This window comes from Penicillium paradoxum (genome assembly GCF_028828445.1).
Source record: "Penicillium paradoxum strain IBT 22861 chromosome Unknown utg000002l_segment0_segment0, whole genome shotgun sequence".
NCBI classification, from domain to species: Eukaryota; Fungi; Ascomycota; class Eurotiomycetes; order Eurotiales; family Aspergillaceae; genus Penicillium; species Penicillium paradoxum.
Genome location: NW_026643180.1, coordinates 3,117,577 through 3,143,245, shown reverse-complemented (window position 1 = coordinate 3,143,245; position 25,669 = coordinate 3,117,577). Strand labels below are relative to the sequence as shown.

Below are 25,669 nucleotides of genomic sequence, written 5' to 3'. Positions count from 1 at the left end.
GTGACTCAGAGCCACTTTATTTTATATTCTACTTGCCCATTGCACACGCATAGAGAGGCCTGGGAAAAGGATATCACTTCTGTTTTATCTTATGGGTTTGGTGCGGAAGAATGGGCTGGAGGACAACGCAGATTGACTCTGCAATGCGAATGCATCATGGGACAGGGTCGGTGGGAAACAAGAAGCAAGCTGGCAACGCTATATACTTGGGACTTTTTTTTTTTTGAAGATCAGGTGAATTTATTTTTGGTTCTTTCTGTTTTGCTCGCTCGAGTTTGATCCAGCACTGGGACAAGTATGGTATCGGGATCGCAAATCCTTGGAGATGTAATAGATGATATAGAAGATGGCGAAGTCACAGGGCGACATGAGGACAAACATCACCTCGTAGCGTCAAAACGTAAATATGATATTGGAATGGGGGAATCTAGAAAGCAGATAGGGAGAGAGAGGGAGAAAAGGAAACTTCATGCGCTCAATCGTTGGATGAATGACTGTAAAAGGGTGTGTTAGTTGCATGAATAAAGAAAGGAGATAGGAGATGAACGTACCGGGAAGAATTGCCGGAACCCTTTCACGTCCAGCTGGCCCAATGCGCCCAGGAACTCTTCGATGAGATCGGCACCCATGCCCATGCCGGGCAGTTCCTGGCTACGCAAGTATTCCGCATATTCCATGCCTGTCTTAGAGTAGATGGTGCGCTGCAAACCGCCAGCCTCGGCAAGGACCTGCTTGGCTTGCGCATCTTTGGAGTTGAAGTTTGGCGTCGTGGGGAGGGCCCAGCAGAGGGGCGAGAACCGGGTGATCATGAATCCACCAAAGCCGGGGAGTGCGGCTTGGGCGGGTGCGGCGCCATTGGCAGGCGCAGGGGCGATGTCCGGTCCACCCCAGCAGGCTGCCATGCGGCCCAACACGGAGAATGCCATCTTGGCAGTTGTGAAGTCTTCGATGTCTTTGGCGAAGTGTTCGATAGTGGTGATCACGGTTTCGAACATGGGTTGGTTCCTCTCGCTAATAATGACACTGCCCAGGTCATTGTTCAGCACTGCCAACAAGAAGTTCAGATACTCCCGCTTCAGCTCGGCAAGTTGGATCTCGTCATCAGTGCCGGTCGTTGGGTCCGCAATACCAGAGAACACTCGCTGCAGGAAAGGCGTCAAGAGGGTGTCAAGAATGCTATAAATCTCTCCCTTGAAGCCGAAGATTACCTGATCCAAAAGTCGGAGGAACAATGCCATCTCGTCGCGAGATGAGGTCTGAGTCAATAGTCCATCGATCCATCGGGGTAGCTGAGGGAGAATCTGAGCGCCGAGAACGCCGATGAGGCGCGAGAACGCAAAGCGAGCAGCAGTGCGGATGTTGAACGAGGTTTTGAGAGACTCAAGCGCAACCAGGGTCGCTTCGGCCACCTGGGCGAAAGCTGCTGAGACCTCTGGCGCGGGGAGGACAGAGGGTGAGCTGGTGCCCGGTTGCCAATCGGAGTAGCCACGGGCGAGAGTTCCTAGAGCCATAATATCGTGGTGAATTTGCAGTAGTGCGCGCTCGTCATTTGCTTTGGCGGCTTCGAGGTTACGTTCCATATCACCGAAGACAGGACTCATCACCGACTGGGCGTAAAGAACCTGCTTGTCTGCACCGACGCCCGGAGTCGAAGAGATGATTCCAACAGACTCGAAGAGGTACAATTGACTGTTGAAGACGGCGTCTGCGGAGCCTTCGTGGTCCTCAGAGGACATCTCGTCGCCATCATCGCCCTCCGAAGGCACCTCAGCGTGGATAACCAACAAGTCACTCAATGCCTCTACGACATTCTGTGCTACGTTGCCAATTTGACTACGCAGCTGTCTGGCTAACCGCTGGAACAGGTACCAAGAACGAGTCTTGACTTTCCGAACAGGGTGGTGCACAAGCTGGAGGAAGCTCTCCAGAACGCCGGGGATGAGATGAGTGTGGTGAGTAAAGAAAGAGCTATAGCGAACACAGATTTCCATGTACTGGAGTTGCGTCGCGGGGTGGGTGAAAGATCGGATATCAGACTCCACCAATGCGAGCATCATCTCAATGAGACGGCTCGCAGGCATGCCAGTAGGAGCGCCCTTCATGTAGAGACTTCCGCCCCTGACAGCCAAATCGCCGAATAAGAACATCTCATGCAGTGCGAGATCGAGGTCACGCCAGTCAAGCTGCCCACCGGACGCGCGCAGATTCTCGAAAGTTGTTCCTACCACCTCTGAGATTGCATCGATGTAAAGACGCTCATCGGCCGAGGCGATGATTTGTTGCAAGACACCCAATCTCTTGCGCAGCTCTTGGAACTCTGCCTCATCTGTCTGCTCGTCCTCCTCGCCCCAGTTTGAGGTTTCATCGTACCGCATTTTCGCGACAATGGCCTTGAGAATTGGGAGCAGGATAGGCTTGTTACGCTCCTCGAAAGATGGGTTCGTCTTGGCGAATTTGCGGATGTAGGTGAGCATGTCATTGACGCAGGGAATGACAGTCGAACAAACTTCGTCATACTCGTCAGAGAAGAATCGCAAAATGTGCGGCAGGAAGACCTGCAACAGGTTTTCTGCCTGCTCCTTGACGGGACCAGCATCATTATCTAATACTCGTACAATATCCACGACCGTATTGTTGACAAGTTTAGCAACCGTCTCTGCCAAATCAGTGTCGTATTTGAAGGTAAATCGGCACTCTCGTAGCGGGGGGCTGTTGGACAGCTGGGTAATGATGGTATCAAGGTTCAGGAAGACAATCATCTCAATTTTGTCTGAGGGTTTCATCTTCTTGCCAATGATCTCCGTAAAGACATCGATAGCTGCATCGCGCACCCGTTGTTCTCCCTCCCGAAGTTCTTGTTTCTCGGCCCGTCCAAGCTGCTGGAAGAGCAGATCCAGCATGGTCTGATTCACAACCAGACCAATGTCAATCCAGCTCACCCAGCTGCCAACCGCCTTCAAGCACATTTCCACAATTGTGTCATCACCATCCCGCCACACAGCCAGAATCTCCTGCCACGAGTTGGCAATTTTTTGCATGTCCCTCTCACGGATCAGGTCCTTTAGCGCATTCGCCTTGTCCTGTTCCCCGCGAGATCTGGAAACCAGCACATCTCCAATCTCCTCATGGATCGAGTTCAGCACACGCAGATAGAAGACAACGCCGATCTGGTTGTCACGACCGGCGGATTTGTTGGTCAGGCCCAATAGGTCATCGATGCAAGATTCCCAGCCGTTCGCATAGAGGGAAGAGAAAAGGAAAGTGATCGTCTGCGCAATTTTGTTTTGGATATAAGGAGGATCGGGGGTGGCAGTGGCCTCTGGGCCGTAGGCCTGGCGGATGTAGCCCAGTAAACTATCTCGAACGATGCCAAGTGAAGCCAGATCGATCAAGCCGACCTGGCAGGCACTATTGACAATCTCCAAACTGACATGCCGTACGACTTCGGGCTGTTGTGGGGTTTTGGTGAAGAGAGAGAGGCAAACCTGCCATCCGGAGGGGTCGGAGCGGAGTTGATTGAGGTAGTCGAAGGCTTGCGATTTTAGGGCTTGGTCGGAGGACGGATTCCAGGCGATCTCAATGGCATTTGCTACCTGTTACAGGTCAATATTCTGGTTTCTTAGGCCGAAGTCTCATGATGTCGGAGGGGCTATTTGAAACGGCGGGGGAGGGGCGGTGTTTGGAGAAACGGAATTTTTTGGATCATGTGCTGAACAGAAATTGGGAGACTTACCTGTTCTTCCATCTTCCAGCCAGTCTCCCTTCGAAGCGTGGGAAGGGGAGAGAAACGAAAACAAGGGGGAGGTGTGTGTTGTTAAAATTGTTTTTTCGGTGGAGGAGATATCATGCACTGGATATCGTAATCGGTCCCGTGCCAGTTCCCGCTTTCGCTTGCCAAGAGAGTATCAAGTTGATCAGTAGAGGATATAGAGACTGTAAAGTAGAGCTATAAAAGAAAATTTGATGAAATTGTGGAGTTCTTTGTGCTCTTCCAAATAGGGCAAAGAGCTACGTGCACACACTTGGGGGGTTTTTTTGGAGAGTCGAAGCTTCATTGTCGTGGGAACATCATATACTAGGCTTGCTATGCACGTGCTATATAATGGGCTTCAAACAGCCCTAAAATGCCGAAAACAGAGCCAAACTAATTCTAAAACAATTCTTCTCATGTCTTTATTATTTTCCATTGGACTTTGCAGCTTCTTGCCGCAAAATCTGCTGTTCCATCTTCTCAAAGCCCTCGACAGCCTGGCCATACTGTTCAAATAGGCCCTTCTGGTACCCATCAGCAATTCTTTCAATGAACTCGTCCTCGTTCCACCTCTGTCCGACGAGATTCTCAAAGGTTTGGCCGGGCTGTCGCTCAATTCCCCAAACAGCCTTGTAAGCGGCACCCAGCGCGCAGGCATTGTCACCAATATCGAGCGAATACACACCCTCTACGCCACCAAGGATCTGGCCAGCAATCTGAGCAATGGCCTTATTCTTAGAGCCTCCACCAACGAGGTAAACTCGGCGCGGCTGGGATGGGAGTCCATTGCCAGGGTTCTGAGTAAGGTCCCGAGACCGCAAACGCAGAGAAAGCAACTGGCTCTCGATAATGGCGCGAGCTTCGTCTTCGGGTGAGTTCCAGCCATCGGTTGTCTCTTTTAGGCTTCCAGTCTTGGAATCGTATGTAAAGCGCCATTGGCCCTTGCTGATGTTTGGTACGATCTCATGGCGCGGGAAGAACAGGCCCATCTTCATTGGGTCAGTCGGTTTCTGTTGCCCCAATGGGGCAGTCTGCAGCGCGATGCGGTCAAAGTTGGCCCACGGCTGGGCAGGAGTGTCTTTCAAGCTCTCATTGATTGCGTCGCGAACGTGCTCACGGGCTAGACCACCGTTTTTGTAGCACAGCATGAACATGTACAAGCTGGGAGTAGTCGGGTGGTTGAAGAAGTGTGTGGAGGGATCGGGTACGTAGGCAGGGGTGGACATGAGGAAAGTTGTAGAGGTTCCCAGTGAGACCATGGCATCTGATGGCCGCAGTGGCAGGGCAAGAATGGTCGCCGGGTTATCACCAGTTGCTGGGATAACCGTACAATCGGGACTGAAGCCGAAACGCTCCACAAAGTATCGGTGAACGGGGCCCAGGTGTAGACCTCCATCTTCCGGTACCTCGCCGAGCTTCTGCTTGAGATCCTCCACTCCAAAACTCCCCGAGCAGAGCTGAATCAGGCGGTCATCGTATGCCCCTTTCTTGATGTTCCACAGGTTCATTCCACACACGTCAGAGATGTCGAACGGGGCCACATGGCCTAAAAAGAGGGAGGCCAGGAAGGAAGACACCAGTGAGATCCTCGATGTCTTCTGATAAACATCGGGGTGTTTCCTCGTGAATCGGAGGATTTGAGGGCCTGTGAATCTCTGAGGATAGTGTCAGCAAACTCACCAGGGAGATAGATAGACTTCGAGGTTTCTTACGTGGTGTGCTTTGCTTCCAGTGGCCTGTGCCAAATTCTCGGGTGCACCGAGGGCTGCGTCAAACTCATCACATTCTTTTTGGGTGCTTGAGTCTTGCCAGTTGGGGCTGTATGGATGTGAGAAGGCGCCCTCCAGCTGTGTTTCGAGGGATTTACTCGAGTCAAGGTTGCGGAGAAGCGACTCCGCATTCTGACCCCAGTATACACTCCCGTGCTGTTGTCCCGCACCGCTAATTCCCTTCACGCGGCGGAAATCGAGACCCTGCTTGCGCAGACTCTCCAGCACACCGTCTAATGCCTGCAGCCACAGAGCGACCGGGGCGAACACCTCATGCTCGGCTTCATTGTTCAAAACACCTTTCTTGATCGAGAACCCTTTCGAGTCGGCGTCGAAATCAAACTTAGCAACGTGGACCACTTTGAGGTCTGAGTTGACGACCAATCCTTTCAACTGTTGGGTTGAAAGATCGAATCCAATGTAGAGGGGGCTATCCAACGCCATGGTGGGAGTGTCACAAATAGCAATTCGACGGCAGTGGAGTCACAGTAGAGAAAGATAAACTCGATGGGTTGGATAGCTGGTTATATACAACATATACCGATGTATAGGCAAATAGTGAAGTGGATTCCCGGTAAAACAAGTAGAAAGGCCAGCGGCAAGATTGTCCCGGGCAGTGGAGGTGAGATGAACCGATGATGTAAAGGGACCATGACCGGTCTGCAGGGCCCATAATTCGCCAGACTCGGCATCTTTTGCATTTTCATCTCTGGCAAGTACATGCCGGGCATTAATTAGGGCCAATTGATGGGGATTCCCTGGTAAAAGGACCAGTTAAGCCCGAGCAAACCGGGTAAATAGCTTGAGCTCTGCTAATTTCTCGGTAGAATGCCGTTGCCCCACTATATAGAGAGCTATACGAGTGTGGACAGGTAGAGACTTGTAGATGAGGTTATATTCGATCTATCCGAAGTATAGATCCATCCAAAGGGGGGTATCATTGCAGCAGAAACGCTGCCTATAACAATGTACTCTGGTCTCTATTCCTATTTTATTGCTGCTTCCGCGAGACACTCTGGCGTGTCTCGGGGTCGCCACCGACATCTTGTGCCACGAACTCATCGGAGAACGTGAGGTCTTGGTGTTCTGCTGGGATGAAGCGGACCTTGATTCGCTTCACACCCCGAACCTCGGATCCAACGGCATTGCGGACGGCCTCCTCGATGTGGTACGACCGACTGATGGCCCAGGCCCCTGGCACAGCCAGTTCGATATCCATCAGGTAGTTCTGACCGGATTTCATCCCCTGCACATCCCGAACGATCACTTCGTGTCCATCCTCCACATCCTTCAAGGCCTTGGACGTGGCATCCTCCACCGAATGCTTGACCTCCTCATCTACCGTGGTATCTGCCAACTCCAAAAGAGAAGTGCATGTGTTGCCCCAACCAGCTTTGATGACCATCAAGGAAATGAGGACTCCGCCAACCGGATCCAGCCAGGTGGCATCTTGGAAAACGTAGCTTCCTCCAATTGTGAAAAGAGCGACAATACTCGTTAAGGAATCGATGCGGTGGTGAACGGCGTTTGATGCAAGTACGGATGACTTGCGCTCTTCGGCAACCTTCATAGCTGGAATGGAGTTAGTCAATTAGTGGATGAAATTTAGATCCTTGCATCCCGATACTTACTGGCACGGTAGAGCCACTCCTTGACCACGATTGAGCCCGCCGCAATCCACGCGGCATGGATGCTAGGACCAACCGGTCCGTGACTGTGCGAATGACCATGTCCCAGTAGCCCGGAGTGAGCTACTGTTTCAGCCAGGTCGGGGTAGACGTGGGCTAGCAGGATCTGTCCCGCATTGAGACCCATGAACACTCCGCCGCAAAGCAGGAGCCCACTAACACCCAGCGCACCAATGCTCTCAATCTTTCCATATCCGTTGGGGAATCTTTCGCTTGGAGGTTTTAGAGACCAGGCCACGGTCCCGAGGGTCAAAAAGTCGGAGACGAGATCAGTGAGCGCGTGGTAGGCGTCGGCGATGAGGGATTGAGAGTGGAAGACATAGCCGCCAATGAACTTTCCAATTGCCATACACAAATTGGCGACGAGACCAATCCGTGTGATGCGAACACCAGCGTCACTTTTATTTGTAGAGGTGAGGTAGGTATTGTCATGATGATGGTGACCGTGACCGTGACCGTGGCTGTGGCCATGGTCGCCATGGCCCCTAGTTTGTGTCATCGCGAGAGATGTTGCGGGATGTGGGACGGAACGAGGTCTGGAATGGAACAAAAAGGAAGAGGCGTCTTTTAAAAAAGGAGCGGATGTGAGTATACGCCGCTGGGCAGCTAGAGAGCTGAGACGGGAGACCCTTAAGTGGAGAGGACGAAGCCTGCACAGGGGCTGCGTCAGCGGCATCACGGCTTTGAGGCACGCGCGCGCAAAAAGCTAGGATTGGACAAAGTGTTCTTTTCGGAGTCTTTTTTTTATGTCGAAGTACAGTTTAGGTTACTTACTTTTTAGCCTATACCAAGGAAAAGAGGTGGGATGTCTCCGATCAGCTAATCCGGCAAGACGGCCTCCCAGATGCGCTGATTTTCCGTTTCCAATCCAAACGCTTGCATTTCTCATCGGGCTTTCTCCAGGATTCTTATTGCTCCAAACGCTAGCCTTGATTCGCCCCCTGGGACCTATCACAGCACTTCTTTATCAAGCTTGGTTTCCATACTGCTCTCTTCTATAGTGACGAATCTCGGATATACACCCTCGGACGCAGTGCCCGTGCCAAGCTTCCAACTACGCAATCGTTGGAGAACCTCCACCGTTTCTCCACGGATGGTGCGACGTCAATGACGACGCCTGCAATTCGCATTCCCTTCACGGGTCCATTGCCGCCTGCTATTATAGTCCCTCGTTCTGCAACAACAATTGCAGGGGCCATCGAGGCCATTAGCACGTTCTTCACTGCGCCACCGTCCTTCAATCTCCGGGGTGTTGATGTGGGGAGACATTCCCAGACGGTGCTACTGACTGGCGCAGGCATCTCCGTTGCGTCCGGTCTGTCAGACTATCGCGGTGATCAAGGTACCTACCGACGAAACAAATCCTATCGTCCAATTTATTACCACGAGTTCATCGCCCATCATGAGTCTCGCAAGCGGTATTGGGCGCGCAGCTTCGTCGGATGGCCCGGCCTCGTGAAAGCAAAGCCGAACTCGACCCACTGGGCTATCAAAGGTCTCAGTGATAAAGGGTATATCAGTTCCGTAGTGACGCAGAACGTCGATTCGTTCCATTCTCTCGCACATCCAGAACAGTCTACGCTCGAACTTCACGGTTACCTACGATCAGTTGTCTGCACTAGTTGTCGGAATGAACTTCCCCGCGCCGACTTTCAATCATCGCTAGAAAGACTCAATCCAGCATGGGCAGATTTTCTGGCTCGTATGGTTGAAGAGGGTGCACTTGATACCGATAACCCGGATGAGCAAAGGCGGAAAGGCTTGAAGCTCAACCCCGATGGTGACGTTGACCTTGCCGAAGCGCCATATTCGACCTTCCGTTATCCTTCCTGTCCTATCTGCTTGGAAAGCCCTCCCACGTTGCGCGATGGCAAAAAAGGGGTCGTAGAGGTGGAGAGTGACGGCGCATTGTCGTCGACCTCCAACGCCGGCATCTTGAAACCTGCAGTGATCATGTTTGGAGAAAATATCGATCCACTGGTGAAGACGGCAGCTGAAGAGGCGATCGATGATGCTGGGCGACTACTCGTTCTTGGGAGCAGCTTGGCAACTTTCTCCGCGTGGCGCTTGGTGGAACGCGCACACAAACGGGGTATGCCTATTGGCATTATCAATGTTGGCGGAGTACGAAACGAGGCCCTGCTATTTGGAGATCTCGGACAAGATCCCACTGCTCATGTCCGATGTAGCCATCCATGCCAGGCTATCCTGCCGCCCGTTGCATCCCAACTTCCAGTCCATGCAATCTAGAGGTTTATAAGAGAGCATAAAACAGATTGATCTCAACATGATCTTGAAATAATACAAATCCAGTTATAGTTCCAAAATAAAAATAGCGAGTAAGCGCCTGCTAACTCAGCCAAAAAAATGGTGACCCATAAGTTCCGGGCCGCTCAACGCGGGGCTCCTCCCTCACGTCTCAGCATGGAGCATCTGAGGGAATCTGCAGTCCATCCTTTAAAGATCGCCTCAAATCTGGTCTCTCCTGGTCACTTCCTATTCTCTAAAAAACCATCTGGGCCACCGGCTTCCAAAGTTTCACAGAAAATGGACAAATCGCAGCAGCCCAGTTCCTTCCAGCAGCTGGAAAAGGTATGCCCTTCTACCTATATTGGCGACGCTTGGATCTTCCCTAACTGGCATTTGTTTCATATCTAGCTCGGCGAAGGAACCTATGCTACCGTACGTCTCGATCTCTCCGCTTCTCCTCTCCTAGCCCGATCGCCACCCAATTCTCCCAGCCTGTTCACCGCTAACGAGCAATACTACAGGTCTTCAAGGGGCGCAATCGCCAGACCGGCGAGATGGTGGCGCTGAAGGAAATTCACTTGGACTCGGAGGAAGGAACTCCATCAACTGCCATTCGTGAGATCTCGCTTATGAAGGAGCTGAAGCATGAGAGTATTGTCTCGCTCTACGATGTCATCCACACGGAGAACAAGCTCATGCTTGTGTTTGAGTTCATGGACAGAGATTTGAAGAGATATATGGACACTCGTGGTGATCGCGGGCAGCTGGACCCTGCCACGGTCAAATCCTTTATGCACCAGCTACTTAAGGGCATCGCCTTCTGTCATGACAACCGAGTCCTCCATCGCGACCTCAAGCCGCAGAATCTCCTAATTAACAAGAAGGGCCAACTCAAACTGGGTGATTTTGGACTGGCGCGCGCCTTTGGTATCCCAGTCAATACCTTCTCCAATGAAGTTGTCACTCTGTGGTACCGCGCACCAGACGTTCTGCTTGGTAGTCGCACCTACAACACCAGCATCGACATCTGGTCCGCTGGCTGCATCATGGCAGAGATGTACACAGGCCGCCCGCTCTTCCCCGGCACAACCAACGAGGATCAATTGATCAAGATCTTCCGGTTGATGGGTACACCATCGGAACGCACATGGCCCGGCATCTCACAGCTGCCAGAATACAAGTCCGACTTCCACATCTACGCCACGCAAAATTTGTCGCTGATCATTCCCCAAATGGACAACATCGGGATGGATCTGTTGAACCGGATGCTGCAACTCCGCCCGGAAATGCGCATCAGCGCTAACGAGGCCCTGCAGCACCCATGGTTCCATGATCTGCCTCAGATTCAGGCCAAATTGCAGCAACAACACCAGCAGCAGCAGATGTCTGGTTATGGAGGCATTATTCCCCAGCAACCAGCTTATTAACGGTCTAGACCGTGCATGACGAGATGACGAGCTCGATTAGACACTTGGACAGGGGAGAATTCGGCGTTATACCCGATGATGGATATCTTTGCTTGCCCTTTTTAATTTTTTCTTAACTTGATATTGCAAATACTGTGGCAGATTTATCAAAGAAGTGCTTGAAGATGGATGAACTTTGAACACCATTTTATAGTCTTGATGGCCTGTTTTGAAGCTTCGGTTTGTCTTTTAATCAACTTTCGAAAATGGAACTCTGCCTCATCTCAAGGCTATATTTATTTGAAGGGACAAGTGTAACGAGAGCTTAGGCCTTTCACAAGTCCCCGTTGGAACTTCAACTCTGGAGGATCTCGGCTTATTGCTGCGACTGCTTCTTTGTACGCCCACGGATTTTCGGGACGAGCAAGCTTCTACGGAGTAGTTGCAAGACGTTCGTTATTTCAAAGTATCCAGTTTCTCGGACAACCCTGTGAAGAACGAGGAGTCATTCTACCGTCTGAGCAATATCTTGCCAGCTGTGTGTTTGGATTATCTTCCCCTTGGACATGCAGTCAACCGTATTTCAATCTGGCCTCCTGTTACAATTGATTTGCAGTCATAACATCGGGGGGAAACAACTGTGCTACTGTCACATCCGGGCGAACTGATTGAATTCTTTCACAAGGCCTCCCAAACCTTGTCATCGTTGTACCCTTGGCATACATGTATCCAGGAAGGCGTCCTTCCTGATGCCCTTTGTTAGACCTTAGCTCCAGGGACTGGACAAAGACCTGAACAAACTTGGACTGACGCTGGCCAGCAGTGCAACAGATATTTCTCCGAAGCTTGTCTTTGCAAACCACCACTGATCCGTGACCCATACCCTTGCTCACATACGTCGAAAATCCTAGCATAGTGCACGTTCTAGTACCACCCACACCGGGGATCGTTCGCATATCTCTTGCTGGGAGTACCGGTTTGAGCCCTGGCCCACCCATGCGGTGAATGTTTGAAACGCAGAAGCCATTTAAAAGATATCCTGCCAGACTCTCACTCCTTTTCTTGGCAGTGGACCGAGCTAATACTGTTGGGCATTGCATTCTTTGTTGCATGGCCCTCGGCATTAGACTGGCATCTTCCTAGGAGTAAGCCGATAAAATAACAGTAATATGCTGATTGGACTGATCTTTCTTTATTTGTCATTTGTGGGTTTTCTTTGTTAGCTGTTTGCAGATGATAAGCAGATGGTATACTGTGTTTCGGACATATCTACATACTTACTCGGACTGTTTAGCTTCTGTTGATCTCTCCAGGCGAACAAAGTGAACAAGGGCCCCAAAATAAGTCCCTGCAGATAGACCTACGATCATCTGGATCTTCAATCTATCACAGGCTTTCTCGGCCCTTTAAACCCACGATTATCTCGGTTTATATCTGCCGGTGGTTGGATATAAACCTTCGGGCGACTGGAAGCTCACACCACCCTTCGTGGCAGCTAGGCTCTAGATCATGATACCATGATGCTGTCAGAACAACAAGTGTTGGCAATCTCGGCCACAGAACGTGCTTGTTCGACTATCTCCCTGGTTGGCACTTTTGTCATAGTCGCTACTTTTCTTTGGTCCCCTGCCTTCCGTAAGCCCATCAACCGTCTGGTATTCTATGCATCATGGGGAAATATCATGGCGAATATAGCCACCATCATATCGGCAGACGGAATCCATTCCGGGGTTGATAGTTCCTTGTGCCAATTCCAGGGGTTTTTGATTCAATGGTTCGTACCTCCCAGTACCTGGTTATTTAACAGACCACCGCTGATATGTAAGGATAGGTTCATGCCCGCTGATGCGTTATGGACATTTGCAATGGCCTGCAATGTATATCTAACCTTCTTCCACAAATACAACTCCGAGCAGCTACGGCATCTAGAATGGAAATATGTGCTATGTTGCTACGGCGTTCCCTTCATCCCGGCTTTCGCATACTTTTTCATCCAGACCGAAGCTCGAGGCCGGATATATGGCACCGCTATCGTAAGAACCCCAAATCACAACAACTACCAGTCTTCGTTAACTTAATGACCCTCTACAGTTATGGTGTTGGGTCTCTGTAGAATGGGACTTTCTCCGTATCGCTGTCTTCTACGGACCAGTCTGGTTTGTCATCTCATTGACCTTCGCCATCTACCTACGAGCAGGGACAGTGATCTACCAAAAGCGACGCCAGCTTCGAGAACTTGACGGCATTGACTCGAATTTTACCCCGGAATCTCCATTTGCCATGTTGACCGGTATCCAAGTCACTAGAGAGATTGCTTGTTCTACACCAGAGCGCTCTTCTCTGTCAGAAAATACTGGGCGCGGGATCCCGTCCGCTGCTTTAAGAGCATACTCTGTCACAATTGAGGGTGGTAGTACAGCTGGCACCCCCCAAGGGTCTAACTCCCGAATTGGTCCAAGTCCTCTTCGGCAGGAGTATACTGTCAAAACGGTGCGACCGGAGATGCCAGACTTGCAGCGGAGATCGACGTCTACAGAAAACAGTTCGGCTACTTGGGCATATACCAAATATGCTATATTGTTCTTTATTGCCTTGCTTGTTACATGGGTATGTATAAGCCAAGATCTTCTGATCCAAGATCATTGTCGGTTTTTTGATCGTGCGCTGATTATTCGATGCTTTAGGTCCCCTCAACGATAAACAGAGTCTATTCCCTGGCTCGTCCAAATGACTTTAGCTTTAGTCTCAATTACGCCTCCAGCTTTGTCCTTCCACTCCAGGGATTTTGGAACAGCCTTATATATACCTCTATCTCGTGGCCTGCATTCAAATCACTTTGGCTGGACCTACGTAGCCACGTAGGCTTATGGCGCATATCCAGTCCGGTGGAAGATATGCAACCATTACATGTACGGAAAAACTCTGCAAATTCTGGCACTGCCCCTTTGTCGAAAGCTGAAAATGAGGAGAACAGACGTCGGAGTTGGTTGGGCTTAGATCCATCTAGTTAGGGCTTGGAGTTAGCTGATTCCTGATTCTGCCCATATCTATAGCATAGTACCATCTTCACTTCCTCTGTGTAATCTATATACATCTACCTGTGGTATTTAGCAATCAGACGAAGTATAATAATCTAAATTAATGAGATATCTGCGTAATGGTTCAAACTATCAATCGATCTATATAAACACGTGACCAGCGCGTCGCGTTGATCCAAGTCTGTCCAACACCCAGATCCAGATTCCCAAGAACCACAACAGTCTCCTACACACACTCTCACCATAGCGATAATTTCCCGACCACTCCCCACGCTCTGGATCTATCTCCGCTGCAAATCCATCCACCATGGCCGAACCCAATTCCCATCAACCGCCTGCCGCGTCGCTGTCCCCTCCCCCGCCAGCTCCAAACCCTCTAACCCCCGGTCCGCGCGCCTCACGGTTGAATCAAGTCTTCGACCAGGCGCTAGCGCGTACATTGCGAGCAAACTCATATGCAAATTTTGCGGGCTGTTTCCCCACCCCTGCGCGCCATGTTCCTGCTAGTTTGGAGGGTGTCTGGCGACAGTTGAACGCGAAACTGGAAGCGAATGCGAAGGCCGAGTTTGATGATATTATCGCGGAACGGGATGCTGTACCGCATTTGAATGAGCTTGACCGACTGGTCAACGATGCGAGGACTAGGAGGGACCAGGATGAGGAGAATGCTGAAGGGGAAGAGAAACCAGTGTATGTTGAATGCTTTTAGCGTTATACTTTTTTTTTGGCTATTTGTCCTGACTTTGCTACTTTACAGCCCACACACACTAGGCGCCGAAGACCTATACAACGCGCATCTTACGCCCTATTTGCAGGAAGCGCAGTCGACCCTTAATGCCAGACTCGAGGCTACTCATGCGGAAAACGCGGAGCTTGCGCAGACCGTGCAAGCCCAGAGACTGGAAATTGAGCAGCTGTTGTCGCATCTTGGATTGGTGGTTTCAGATATTGAGGGTGCTGCTACGGCGGCCACGCAATTCAGCAAACAACACCACATTCGTCAAGATGCGATTCAGATGGATGAGGAAGTGAGAGCCCGTCCGGGTCTGTGAAGATGTCATGGGAAATTGTCTCTATCAGATTCATGATATCAGGGCACTCAGTTCCCTGCCGTCAACCAGTCCGTCTTCCACCATATCCTGGGCGACAGCTACCACCTGTTGAAGGACTGTTGTTTTGAGCTGGTCAAGTTTCGTGGTCTGGCCTTCGATCGCTGCGGCAATTGCCTCCTTACAAGTCCCGTCGCGCTCTTCATCTGCAGCTCCTTCGCGTCGAGCCAGAGCTGCTGCGCCGCGATAGTATGTCTGAGCGTTGCGCAGAAGCATCGCACCGTTCTGCTTCGCCATCGCATGATTCCAGGGTGCTCGACCAAGACGCCATCTTTGCATCTCCGCATCTCCCCGACCGAGGTGGATATTGGGCAGGTTATCTGCATCTGGAAGCTTGGTGGCGGCTGTTAGTGCGTCTAAGGCGGTCGAAAGCGATTTCCAGCGCACTGCCAGCGCGTTCTCAAACTCTTCGTCATCCTCCGATGGGGGAATGTCACTGAGCGCCTGGTTCAACGATGTGAGCGCATCTGCTTTGCCACACAGTCCAGCAGGATCTGCGGATACATCCAGTTCTGGACCGAAAACTTGTCCAACCTCCTGCTGGTAGGTTTGAATATCAGTATGTCCACCTCGGTAGAGCAAGTCGTTCAAAGCACAGATGAACCTAGCTCGTGCCAAGGCCGCCTCATAGTGTCTGTCTGAGCCTTCAACACACGCAGGCAATCGGGAATGCACAAGCTCCGACGAGTACTCTTGCACCCAACCAACACCGCCCGCGCCAGGGTTAGATGTCAACAAGTTGCACAGAGTAGTCAAAGTTTCGAGCTGCGCAACCGCCGTATCGACAAGTGTATTCTTTGTGACCGGCTCCACAATCATCGCCCACTGCTCTTGCTCCTCACTGGGGTCGGCCTGGGACTGTCCCGCGGCCTGTGGTACAGCCTCCGGCTCCGGTGCCGAGAGTGGTACATCCCCGGATTCAATCTGTTCAATCTCCTCTTGCATTTCCGAGTACTTCATTTCCTGTACCATCAGACAGCGCTGGAAGAGCTCAATAGCCTCTTGCAGGTAGGTACCTGCCTGCATTAGTTGCTCATCACCGGGATGTTTGGAGTTGGCCATCAACTCGGCCAGACTCGTCAGCACCTGGCCCGAATTGAATAATACGTTGGCATTATCCTGGCTTAGAGCCAGCGCCTCCCGGTGCGACTGCAATGCAACCTGCAGGAGATCTCCCTGTGGTGCGGGCAACTGGGCCGCTAATTTGGGGTGCTGGGTAATTTCATATTGAACTCGTGCTCTAAGTTATGTGTCAGTGAAAAGCAAAGTACGGAGTACCTTTCGACCATGACTAAAATAGAACCTCCAAAAGAACTAGTTGTTTCGATGTGCCCACTATACGTACTTGTTATAAGCCAGATCAAAAGTGCCGGGATGTTTTTGTAGTCCCTCATCATAGTTCGTGATGGCCCGCATAAAGAAACGCATGGACTTGGCCGCGTCTCCGGCCCGCCATTTCTCGCCGGCCTCCTCTAGCTCGACGCCGGCTGGAGATATTATTAGCTCTTTCGGCTTTGATATGATTGGTTCTTTGTTTTCAAATACACACCTGCCAGAAAATCATCTGCCGTCACAGGTGCCTATATCAAATCGTATGAGATCATGACCAAGCTGTTTTGTGCGGGTACTTCGCTACTGCGTACCTGTTTCGAGGCAGCCTTTTTCTTTGTCTTCGTCTCCCGGAGAAAGGATTTTGGTTTCGGCATAGTTGCGGCAGGGCTGTTGAATGGATTGAATGAGGATCGACAGAGATGGCTGTGCTTGGAATCCAAGTAAATCCGGCAGAATCTGCGCGGTGTGGGCGAAGTATACGATGCTTTCCGACAATGGTAATGGCCACTATGGTATGGAGTACGGAGTACAAAGCACGCAGTAGTTTGAGACTGGTCTAATGATCATTTGCATGTGAGCTTTGGAGGATCATGTTGTTTTATTGAAGTATAAAATATGTAAGAAAGAAAAACTCCGAAGCAGCCTGGTCCGACCTTGCGATCTGCATAGATGCCAAGACTTGAGAGATGACCTTCGATGTAAGCGGTTTGGTTTCGTTTGGTTTCGTTTGGTTATTTTGATTTTTGAAGATGGTGACAATGGTGCCTAGGTTTGTTGCAAAAGGGGTATGTAGTGTTGCCGGCTTTCTGTGTAAAATCGATACATATCGAATGTCCCTTGCTGCTATGGGATGCGTATATACTTCGTACCAGATGCCAGGAGTGGATGGCTGGAACAGATTCATCAAGTCTCCAGCCCCATCATGTCTACCATACCAAAATATTGCTGGAATAGGGAGTAGATATACTGCAATCACTCCGGAGTAAGAGTGTCAGATGTAAAGTACTCCGTACTTGCCGAGATGATCGGCTCGCGTGGCGGCACGTGGCAAAGATACTCCCGGCAAAGCTTTCTCCATTTCTTGACATCACAGATGTTAGGGGGGAGGATATCTGGGAGTATCAAGTGTGAGTGTATGACTATTTGAGACCATCTCCACCGTGAAGTTTCACTAAACCTCCGATTGTTCCCAGACCGACTCTCCTCTTTATGCGCACCTTACGATTACGTCGATCTTTCCAGCCATAAAAAAAACCTTCCACCCCCTTTCCCACGCTTTTCCCCACCGTCAACTTGACCCACCTGTTTCGTCTTGCCTCCCTCTTGTGGCTCTATTTCTATCAGCAAGTCCTGCGCTGAATTGGTACTTTTGCGCCTGATCTTTTCCTCAATCACATTCCATTCCCCGTGTCCCGCCGGAAACCTGCAGACTACTTCGTGTGTATCCCTTACTGATTCAGCCGACCCTGATTGCCAAGTGCTAGAGCCCAGGAATACTCGCTCACAGACCAATTTTGCAGACTGCAGTCCCTTCGAGGTCTTTCCTTACCTACAAGTTGGAATTGTGTTTTTCTCCTCGCGCAACCCCTCTTCATAACAACCATACCACCCATACAAAATGGCCCGCCAACCCTCTCTTGACTCTGAGCGTCCCATCATGGCTCAGTCTGTACGATCCCCCCTCCTCTTTACCCCTCCACCTGATCCGCCCTGTTGCAGGGCTTTACCACCCGCATTGTTCGCATGGCGCACGTTCTAACTTTCTGCAGAACCGAACCTCCAAGCGATTCTCCGCCATCAGTGGAACCCCGTCGGTGGCTGCCTCGGATCGTACAAACGGTAGCATTTCCAACGGCGATACCAGAATCGCTCACATCTCCCACCTCCGCGACGGCTTCGAGCGCCTTGAGAACAAGCCCCTCAACAAGCAGCGATTCATACCCACAGAAGAGAAGTCGGACAACCTGAACAAGCTCGCTCTCGGCGCTAAGGTCGAGCGCGCCCTGGGCCGGAGGATGACCAGCCAGGATGCTGTTATGCGCAAGCCTCTTTCCGAGAAGGCCAAGACGGGAACTGCCTCGCCCTGAGGATAAGCATCCAAGCGAGAGATAAGCTCACTTGTCGCGTGGTTTTCTCACTATTTGGTAGACTGTCTCCGATTATTCGCTTGTTTGCGTCTCTGATCTCTGCCTTTCTTCCTCCCGTCATTTGAGTCTTGGTATATACGGCTCTTTTGGCTGCTGTCTATGTTTTTCCTTTTGTTTTCCTTTACAGTTGAGCACCCTTTCATGTCCTATCATACCCCTCGTTTCTGTTTATTTTTCGGGTCAGTTTGCGGCGTTTTGACTTGATGAAATGCTCGTTGTCTCTTTCTTGGGTATGAACTTGGGGGCCTGGTCTTTTTTCTTTCTTTTTTCTTTTCTTTTCCCTTTTTTCCCCTGATGTCTGACTTATGTATCTTGAAGCTATTACGAAAATCTTGTCCACTTTGTATCTCTCTGATATAAATACTCCCGAGTTTGGATATTACTCAAAGATCTCTCTTTGTCTGTTTTTACACACGTGTCTTGTGCTGTTCCACATGTGCTATCGATATTTCTAATGAACGGGAAGGCTCATTCAGCTATTAAAGTACCCGGCTTTGTTTATATTCATAGAAAATACTATTATCCTCGTACAACATCTCAGTTTTATATGAATTCTGCCGGGCGGTGGCCACCCGCCAAGGCCACGCGAAACCCGCACGGAGTCAAAGAGAAGGAAGTCTTTTCTTCGAAGGCGAATTCCCACAGCTTCATTCCATCTCTTTTGCTTCCCATTTTCCACCCGACTTTTTCCCTCTATCGTCTTCCAGACCCACATTTTCTCGATCTTCTTCATCTTTCTCTCCCGTCCTCCACATCTCCCTCTCCGCGCGATCAGGACCACACAAGAACTCTTTCCCTGTTCGTTCTCACTTCAGCTATACTTCCCGCTTTTCGCAATCTCAAAGCGCCTTGCTTTATTTCTGTTCTTTTCTTCCTTTCCTTCTATCCTCTTCAATTGCTTGCATTGGTGCTTGGTCCATTTCGCATTGTGAGTTTCGATACACCTCTCCAGTTCGATCTTATGGTAAAGAATATCTAAGGAATATCAAAACTAATAACCATCCAGTGAAGCGAGGAACACGAAGAATTTCATTTTTAGACCTTCTATCGCTTGCTTCTCTTTCTAAAAAGAAAGCGCCTCGGCTTTTATAGTCTCATTCGTCATATTCGCCGTCCTCGGTTACTTTTAATCTCAATTTCCACCCGAAACCAAAGATAAACCCCTCAATCCTACGCCATGGCCGACATGAACCAGGTTCCCGTCAACGGCAACTACCCTGCCCAGCATGGATACCCCGAATCTTACAACCATGCTTCTGTCACCATGAACACTGCGGCTAGCTTCCAGCCTGCCCAGTCATCCACTCCTACTACTGTCACTCCCACCGACCAGCAGAAGAACGAGATCTCTAAGGACGAGGTGGGCTGGTACTTCGTTGAGCAGTACTACACCACCATGAGCCGCAACCCCGACAAGCTTCACCTGTTCTACTCTCGCCGGTCTCAGCTGGTTTTCGGTACCGAGGCCGAGTCCGTCCCTGTCACTGTTGGTACTAAGGTGAGTTTGGCTTGATTCGATCCCTCTATGTGAATACCATCTAACCACAACCCCCATTTTTTAGGACATCAACGAGAAGCTCAACTCTTTGAAGTTCCAGGACTGCAAGGTGCGCGTCCTGAATGTCGATTCCCAGGCCTCCTTCGACAACATCCTGGTCTCTGTCATTGGAGAGATCTCCAACAACTCCGAGCCGTCGCGCAAGTTCGTGCAGACTTTCGTTCTTGCTGAGCAGCCCAACGGCTACTATGTGCTCAACGACATTTTCCGATACATGGCGGAAGAGCCAGAGGAAGAAACCGAGCAGCCTACCCCGGCGCCTACTGCCGAAGCCCCTGAGGCCGTTGCTGAGGTCCCCTCTGAGGAGGCTCAGGTTGTCGATGAGGTCGCTGCCTCCAAGGTCGATGAAAAGCTCGAGGAGGCTGAGGCTAATGGTGAGGTTGAGGAGTCCAAGGAGGTCGCTCCCCAGACCAACGGCACCCCCGCCGAGGAGGAGACTCCCGCCCCCGCTCCTGCCGTCCCAGTTGAACTTGTGAACGACGAGAAGCCTGCCACTCCTGAGCCTTCTCCCGCTCCCGAGGAGGAGATCCCTGAGAAGGAGACCGCCCCTACCCCCGCTGCCCCCAAGACCTGGGCCACTATTGCGACCACCTCTTTCGCTGCTAAGGCCGCCGCTGCTGCCAAGGCTTCGGCCGCCCAGGCTACTCCTGCTGCTCCTAAGGCTGCTGCTCCCGCTGCTCAGGCCGCCCCTGCCGCTCAACCTACTGCCGCCCCTGCCGCCCCCACTGAGGCTGCTCGTTCCCCGGAGACTCCTTCCACTGATGCCGGATGGCAGACTGCTGGTTCCGACCACAAGAAGTCGCAGCCCCGTGCTGGCGAGGAGACCGTTCTCGCTTATATCAAGAATGTCAACGATAAGGTCGATGCCAGCCTGCTCAAGCAGACCCTGGCTCGTTTCGGCAAGCTGAAGTACTTCGATGTCAGCCGTCCCAAGAACTGCGCTTTCGTTGAATTCAACGAGCCCTCCGGCTACGCTGCCGCCGTTGCCGCCAACCCTCACCAGATTGGCAGTGAGCAGATCCTCGTCGAGGAGCGCCGCCCCCGTGGCAACGCTTACGGCAGCAACGGCTTCCCCGCCGGCCGTGGTGGTGGTGCCGGTCGTGGTCGCGGTGACCGTGCTGGCAGCCAGGGTCGTGGTGGCTTCCAGCGTGAGGGTCGTGGAAGCTTCACCCCCGTGGTCGTGGTGGCAACGTCGCTGCCAAGGGTCGCAGCCAGGCCCAGGCTGCTTAAATAACTACACGATTCTGACGATCCTCTACGTTCCTCTTCCTTGCCGGTGGCTCGTTGCAATTTTCTTCGCAATCCTTGCGACTTGCCATTCTGGCTGATGATCTTCTCAGGATCTGTATTACTCCTCCGATTTTGATTCTATTTTTTCTTTTGCCCCGTCTCTTCCTAATGACATGTGTTACGTGACTATTGCCTCCCCCTTTTTTCCCGTCACAGTGCATATTAGCGGTTGGTCCGGGTTGGCTGGAAAAGTTGCGTCTCTTTCCTCCCTTCTGGGCACTTGTGTTTCCACCTGACTTTGCTTTTGCTTGGGTCAGGTCTCTCTTTCGACCTCACGATTCTTTTTTTTCTGCACCATATTCCTTTCTTTATGTGTCTTCCTGCTATGATCTGTTCCCTTGCCCCTTTTTTTTCAAGACGTTATATCGCATTTTTTTTTCTCTTTTAACTAGCATAGCAAACTTCAGGGTTTTACGGTGGTGCGCCATCCCGGTCTTTCTTTCTTGTATCTTTTGGATTTCTTTGGGTATGAGGATATTCTCACTGGGTGTAAATGAGATCTTCTGTGGGGGACTGCAATTGTATCATGGAGTAACGAGGCTACAAAATATGGATTCCAGGGCATTGAGTGATCTCCTAGATCTCCTACCTACATGGTAGATCTCCTAGGCTCCTAGGGTATTTACCTAGAGGTAACTACATATATGGAGTACATACTACATACATAACTGTTATAAGGAACGTACGAGCCACGGAGCGCCACTGCCAAGACTTCGGGGGGCTTGATAGATGAGTCATCTGGGGAAGATTCTAGAGTTCGCCTCGCCCTTTGTTGTTTCGAAGATAAAGAAAAAAAAGACTGGGGAAATTAGAGTCAGATTAAAGCTGACATGTAGAATTAAAAATAACACGCGGAAGAGTCTAGAAAAAGGAGAGCTGCAACTACGGTTGCCTCACCGACGAGGTGGAAGTTGCTGGATCGCCGTAGAAACTCTCCACCAGAAATTTTTGGAAACACAAAAGGAAACCCAGGCCCGCCCTCATCCTTTCTTCATCTCTCTCTGCTTTGGTTCCTCCCCCCAGAGCTTCGTTTTTTGATCACTTTGCTTTCTTCGTGTTCTTGTAGGTTATCCCCATTCCCTTTGTCTCTCTCTCTCCACCGCTTCCTTCTCCCCCACCGCTGGATCAGACTCTGCATCGGCGCTCGACATTTCTACCTCATCCCCTTAATTGCAACTTTTCATCGGTTCTAACTCAATCTTCCTTCAGATTCACACATCGCCAATATGTCTGAGACCTTCGAGTTCCAGGCTGAGATCTCTCAGCTGCTCTCGCTGATCATTAACACTGTCTACTCCAACAAGGAAATTTTCCTTCGTGAGTTGATCTCCAACGCCTCCGATGCTCTCGACAAGATCCGCTATGAGGCTCTCTCCGACCCCTCTAAGCTCGATTCCAACAAGGATCTGCGCATCGACATCATCCCCGACTTGGAGAACAAGACCCTTACCATCCGTGATACCGGTATTGGTATGACCAAGGCTGTAAGTTTCTACTCTGGGAGCTCTTTCGATCTTCTTTCGATCGCTCTGCTTTCTATCTAGTGACAGCAAACTAATAATGACCTCTTCCAGGACCTGATCAACAACCTTGGAACAATTGCCCGCTCCGGCACCAAGCAGTTCATGGAGGCCCTGTCCGCCGGTGCTGACATCTCCATGATCGGCCAGTTCGGTGTTGGTTTCTACTCTGCCTACCTCGTTGCTGACCGTGTCACCTTTGTGTCCAAGCACAACGATGATGAGCAGTACATCTGGGAGTCCGCCGCCGGTGGTACTTTCACCCTGAAGGAGGATACCGAGGGCGAGCAGCTCGGCCGCGGTTCCAAGATTATCCTCCACTTGAAGGATGAGCAGATGGACTACCTCAACGAGGCCCGCATCAAGGAGGTTGTTCGCAAGCACTCCGAGTTCATCTCCTACCCCATCTACCTTCACGTCCTGAAGGAGACTGAGACCGAGGTCCCCGATGAGGAGGCCGAGGAGACCACCGAGGAGGGTGACGAGAAGAAGCCCAAGGTCGAGGAGGTCGATGATGAGGAGGAGGAGAAGAAGGAGAAGAAGACCAAGACCGTCAAGGAGTCCAAGATTGAGGAGGAGGAGCTTAACAAGACCAAGCCCATCTGGACCCGCAACCCCGCCGACATCACCACTGAGGAGTACGCCTCCTTCTACAAGTCTCTCTCCAACGACTGGGAGGACCACCTCGGTGTCAAGCACTTCTCCGTTGAGGGTCAGCTTGAGTTCCGCGCCATTCTTTTCGTCCCCAAGCGCGCTCCCTTCGACCTGTTCGAGACCAAGAAGACTAAGAACAACATCAAGCTCTACGTTCGCCGTGTCTTCATCACTGACGATGCCACTGACCTCATTCCTGAGTGGCTCAGCTTCGTCAAGGGTGTCGTCGACTCCGAGGATCTTCCCCTCAACCTGTCCCGTGAGACTCTCCAGCAGAACAAGATCATGAAGGTCATCAAGAAGAACATCGTCAAGAAGACCCTTGAGCTCTTCGTTGAGATCTCCGAGGACCGTGAGCAGTTCGACAAGTTCTACTCCGCCTTCAGCAAGAACATCAAGCTCGGTATCCACGAGGACGCCCAGAACCGCCCCACTCTGGCCAAGCTCCTCCGCTACCAGTCCACCAAGTCCGGTGACGAGCAGACCTCGCTCGCTGACTACATCACTCGCATGCCCGAGCACCAGAAGAACATGTACTACATCACTGGCGAGTCCATCAAGGCTGTTGCCAACTCTCCCTTCCTGGACACCCTCAAGCAGAAGAACTTCGAGGTTCTGTTCCTGGTTGACCCCATTGATGAGTACGCCTTCACCCAGCTGAAGGAGTACGACGGCAAGAAGCTCGTCGACATCACCAAGGACTTCGAGCTTGAGGAGACCGAGGAGGAGAAGACTGAGCGCGAGGCTGAGGAGAAGGAGTACGAGGAGCTCGCTAAGGCCCTCAAGAACGTTCTCGGTGACAAGGTCGAGAAGGTTGTTGTCTCCCACAAGCTGGTTGGCTCCCCCTGCGCCATCCGTACCGGCCAGTTCGGTTGGTCCGCCAACATGGAGCGTATCATGAAGGCCCAGGCCCTCCGTGACACCTCCATGTCCTCCTACATGTCCTCCAAGAAGACCTTCGAGATCTCCCCCAAGTCCCCCATCATCAAGGAGCTCAAGAAGAAGGTTGAGGCCGATGGCGAGAACGACCGCACCGTCAAGTCCATCACCCAGCTGCTCTTCGAGACCTCCCTGCTGGTCTCTGGCTTCACCATCGAGGAGCCCGCCAGCTTCTCCGAGCGCATTCACAAGCTCGTCTCCCTTGGTCTGAACATCGACGAGGATGCCGATGTCACTCCCGCCACCGAGGCTGCTGCTCCTGCCGAGGCTACCGGCGAGAGCACCATGGAGGAGGTTGATTAGATTATTTCGCTCAACTCTTTCACTCTTGCTAATTTTTAAGTCTTACGGGATATGGGAAACGGGATACGACCCTCTGTGATGTTTATTTTTTATTATTCAGGTTTCTAAAATGAAAACCAATATCTTTATTATTCTTCAGTAATTTGTAGCATACTTGCGTACATGTAGACTCTATAAGGTGCAAGCCAACTGTAATTCTCCATGCTTTAATTTGGTTCCTGTCTTTGAGACCTCTCAACTTGGTCATCCGATCTGCAAACTTGATTTTACTACTCCGTATGTTGTATCCTCTTCCATCTATAGAGCGAAGCCAGCATAATCCAGCACACCACGTCTTTATACCCTCCCATGTCTCCCATGTCTCCCAATAGATAAGAGTAGCAGAATGAATTGGGTCAATGCCAAATAAAAAAATATTGCACCCACCAACCTTCAAACCAACCAACCTGTTGCCACCAGCACCACTCCATGAAATTCGACCCTCTCCTCCCAGGACAATCATGGAACCAATCCATGATCTACAATGGTGTGTTAGCGATCTGAATTTGAATACGCCGTATTCTACCATAGCAATTGGGCGCGTAACTCAGTGGTAGAGTGTTCGCTTTGCATGCGAAAAGTCCGGTGTTCGATCCACCGCCCGTCCATTTCTTTTTGCTTGGATTCCTTTTTGGCCAGAGAATATCTATCTGCATGAAAGGCTGTTGCTTAGGACTCTTTCTTTTTTTTCATAATTGTATAGATTCTGTGGTTCGTAGTGGTTGTTCTTGTCTGGAATAGTCATATTGCTTACATGTAGGTATGCCCGAAATCTGTCTATCTGGTTCAGCATGAAATACATCTGGAGATTAAGACACCTTGGAAGGCAATAGTTACGTATAATGCTGCGTTTGAAAGATGGCCAATGTTATGGGG

The 25,669-nt window shown here is 51.0% G+C and overlaps 11 protein-coding genes across 11 annotated transcripts; 7 read left to right on the top strand and 4 right to left on the bottom strand.

Moving 5' to 3' along the window:
* Positions 1 to 467: 467 nt before the first annotated feature.
* N7457_001127 (Ran GTPase-binding protein LOS1) lies at positions 468 to 3,745 on the bottom strand (the record flags this gene model as incomplete). The annotated part of the gene is made up of 3 exons (XM_057172173.1): positions 468 to 494; positions 552 to 3,593; positions 3,734 to 3,745. The coding sequence occupies 3 exons, from the start codon at positions 3,743 to 3,745 to the stop codon at positions 468 to 470; spliced, it is 3,081 nt and encodes a 1,026-aa protein (XP_057036076.1).
* A 431-nt stretch (positions 3,746 to 4,176) lies between these two features.
* On the bottom strand, positions 4,177 to 5,964 carry N7457_001126 (xylulokinase; the record flags this gene model as incomplete). The annotated part of the gene is made up of 2 exons (XM_057172172.1): positions 4,177 to 5,406; positions 5,464 to 5,964. The coding sequence occupies 2 exons, from the start codon at positions 5,962 to 5,964 to the stop codon at positions 4,177 to 4,179; spliced, it is 1,731 nt and encodes a 576-aa protein (XP_057036075.1).
* Positions 5,965 to 6,511: 547 nt separating this feature from the next.
* Positions 6,512 to 7,884, bottom strand: N7457_001125 (cation diffusion facilitator family transporter; the record flags this gene model as incomplete). Its single annotated transcript, XM_057172171.1, has 2 exons — positions 6,512 to 7,092; positions 7,152 to 7,884. The coding sequence occupies 2 exons, from the start codon at positions 7,882 to 7,884 to the stop codon at positions 6,512 to 6,514; spliced, it is 1,314 nt and encodes a 437-aa protein (XP_057036074.1).
* A 431-nt stretch (positions 7,885 to 8,315) lies between these two features.
* N7457_001124 (putative SIR2 family histone deacetylase) lies at positions 8,316 to 9,458 on the top strand (the record flags this gene model as incomplete). The annotated part of the gene is made up of 1 exon (XM_057172170.1): positions 8,316 to 9,458. The coding sequence occupies one exon, from the start codon at positions 8,316 to 8,318 to the stop codon at positions 9,456 to 9,458; it is 1,143 nt and encodes a 380-aa protein (XP_057036073.1).
* A 117-nt stretch (positions 9,459 to 9,575) lies between these two features.
* On the top strand, positions 9,576 to 10,885 carry N7457_001123 (cyclin-dependent serine/threonine-protein kinase phoA; the record flags this gene model as incomplete). Its single annotated transcript, XM_057172169.1, has 3 exons — positions 9,576 to 9,800; positions 9,867 to 9,890; positions 9,980 to 10,885. 3 exons carry the CDS (start codon positions 9,576 to 9,578, stop codon positions 10,883 to 10,885), a joined length of 1,155 nt encoding a protein of 384 aa, XP_057036072.1.
* Positions 10,886 to 12,381: 1,496 nt separating this feature from the next.
* On the top strand, positions 12,382 to 13,875 carry N7457_001122 (putative cAMP receptor-like protein; the record flags this gene model as incomplete). Its single annotated transcript, XM_057172168.1, has 3 exons — positions 12,382 to 12,897; positions 12,956 to 13,471; positions 13,549 to 13,875. The coding sequence occupies 3 exons, from the start codon at positions 12,382 to 12,384 to the stop codon at positions 13,873 to 13,875; spliced, it is 1,359 nt and encodes a 452-aa protein (XP_057036071.1).
* Positions 13,876 to 14,209: 334 nt separating this feature from the next.
* N7457_001121 (PMF1/NNF1 family protein) lies at positions 14,210 to 14,954 on the top strand (the record flags this gene model as incomplete). Its single annotated transcript, XM_057172167.1, has 2 exons — positions 14,210 to 14,592; positions 14,660 to 14,954. The coding sequence occupies 2 exons, from the start codon at positions 14,210 to 14,212 to the stop codon at positions 14,952 to 14,954; spliced, it is 678 nt and encodes a 225-aa protein (XP_057036070.1).
* Positions 14,955 to 14,984: 30 nt separating this feature from the next.
* Positions 14,985 to 16,717, bottom strand: N7457_001120 (uncharacterized protein; the record flags this gene model as incomplete). The annotated part of the gene is made up of 4 exons (XM_057172166.1): positions 14,985 to 16,251; positions 16,357 to 16,498; positions 16,561 to 16,591; positions 16,655 to 16,717. The coding sequence occupies 4 exons, from the start codon at positions 16,715 to 16,717 to the stop codon at positions 14,985 to 14,987; spliced, it is 1,503 nt and encodes a 500-aa protein (XP_057036069.1).
* A 1,244-nt stretch (positions 16,718 to 17,961) lies between these two features.
* Positions 17,962 to 18,430, top strand: N7457_001119 (uncharacterized protein; the record flags this gene model as incomplete). The annotated part of the gene is made up of 2 exons (XM_057172165.1): positions 17,962 to 18,012; positions 18,113 to 18,430. 2 exons carry the CDS (start codon positions 17,962 to 17,964, stop codon positions 18,428 to 18,430), a joined length of 369 nt encoding a protein of 122 aa, XP_057036068.1.
* A 1,237-nt stretch (positions 18,431 to 19,667) lies between these two features.
* N7457_001118 (NTF2 and RRM domain protein) lies at positions 19,668 to 21,282 on the top strand (the record flags this gene model as incomplete). The annotated part of the gene is made up of 2 exons (XM_057172164.1): positions 19,668 to 19,988; positions 20,053 to 21,282. The coding sequence occupies 2 exons, from the start codon at positions 19,668 to 19,670 to the stop codon at positions 21,280 to 21,282; spliced, it is 1,551 nt and encodes a 516-aa protein (XP_057036067.1).
* Positions 21,283 to 22,564: 1,282 nt separating this feature from the next.
* Positions 22,565 to 24,754, top strand: hsp90 (chaperone Hsp90; the record flags this gene model as incomplete). The annotated part of the gene is made up of 2 exons (XM_057172163.1): positions 22,565 to 22,822; positions 22,913 to 24,754. The coding sequence occupies 2 exons, from the start codon at positions 22,565 to 22,567 to the stop codon at positions 24,752 to 24,754; spliced, it is 2,100 nt and encodes a 699-aa protein (XP_057036066.1).
* Between the last annotated feature and the right edge of the window lie 915 nt (positions 24,755 to 25,669).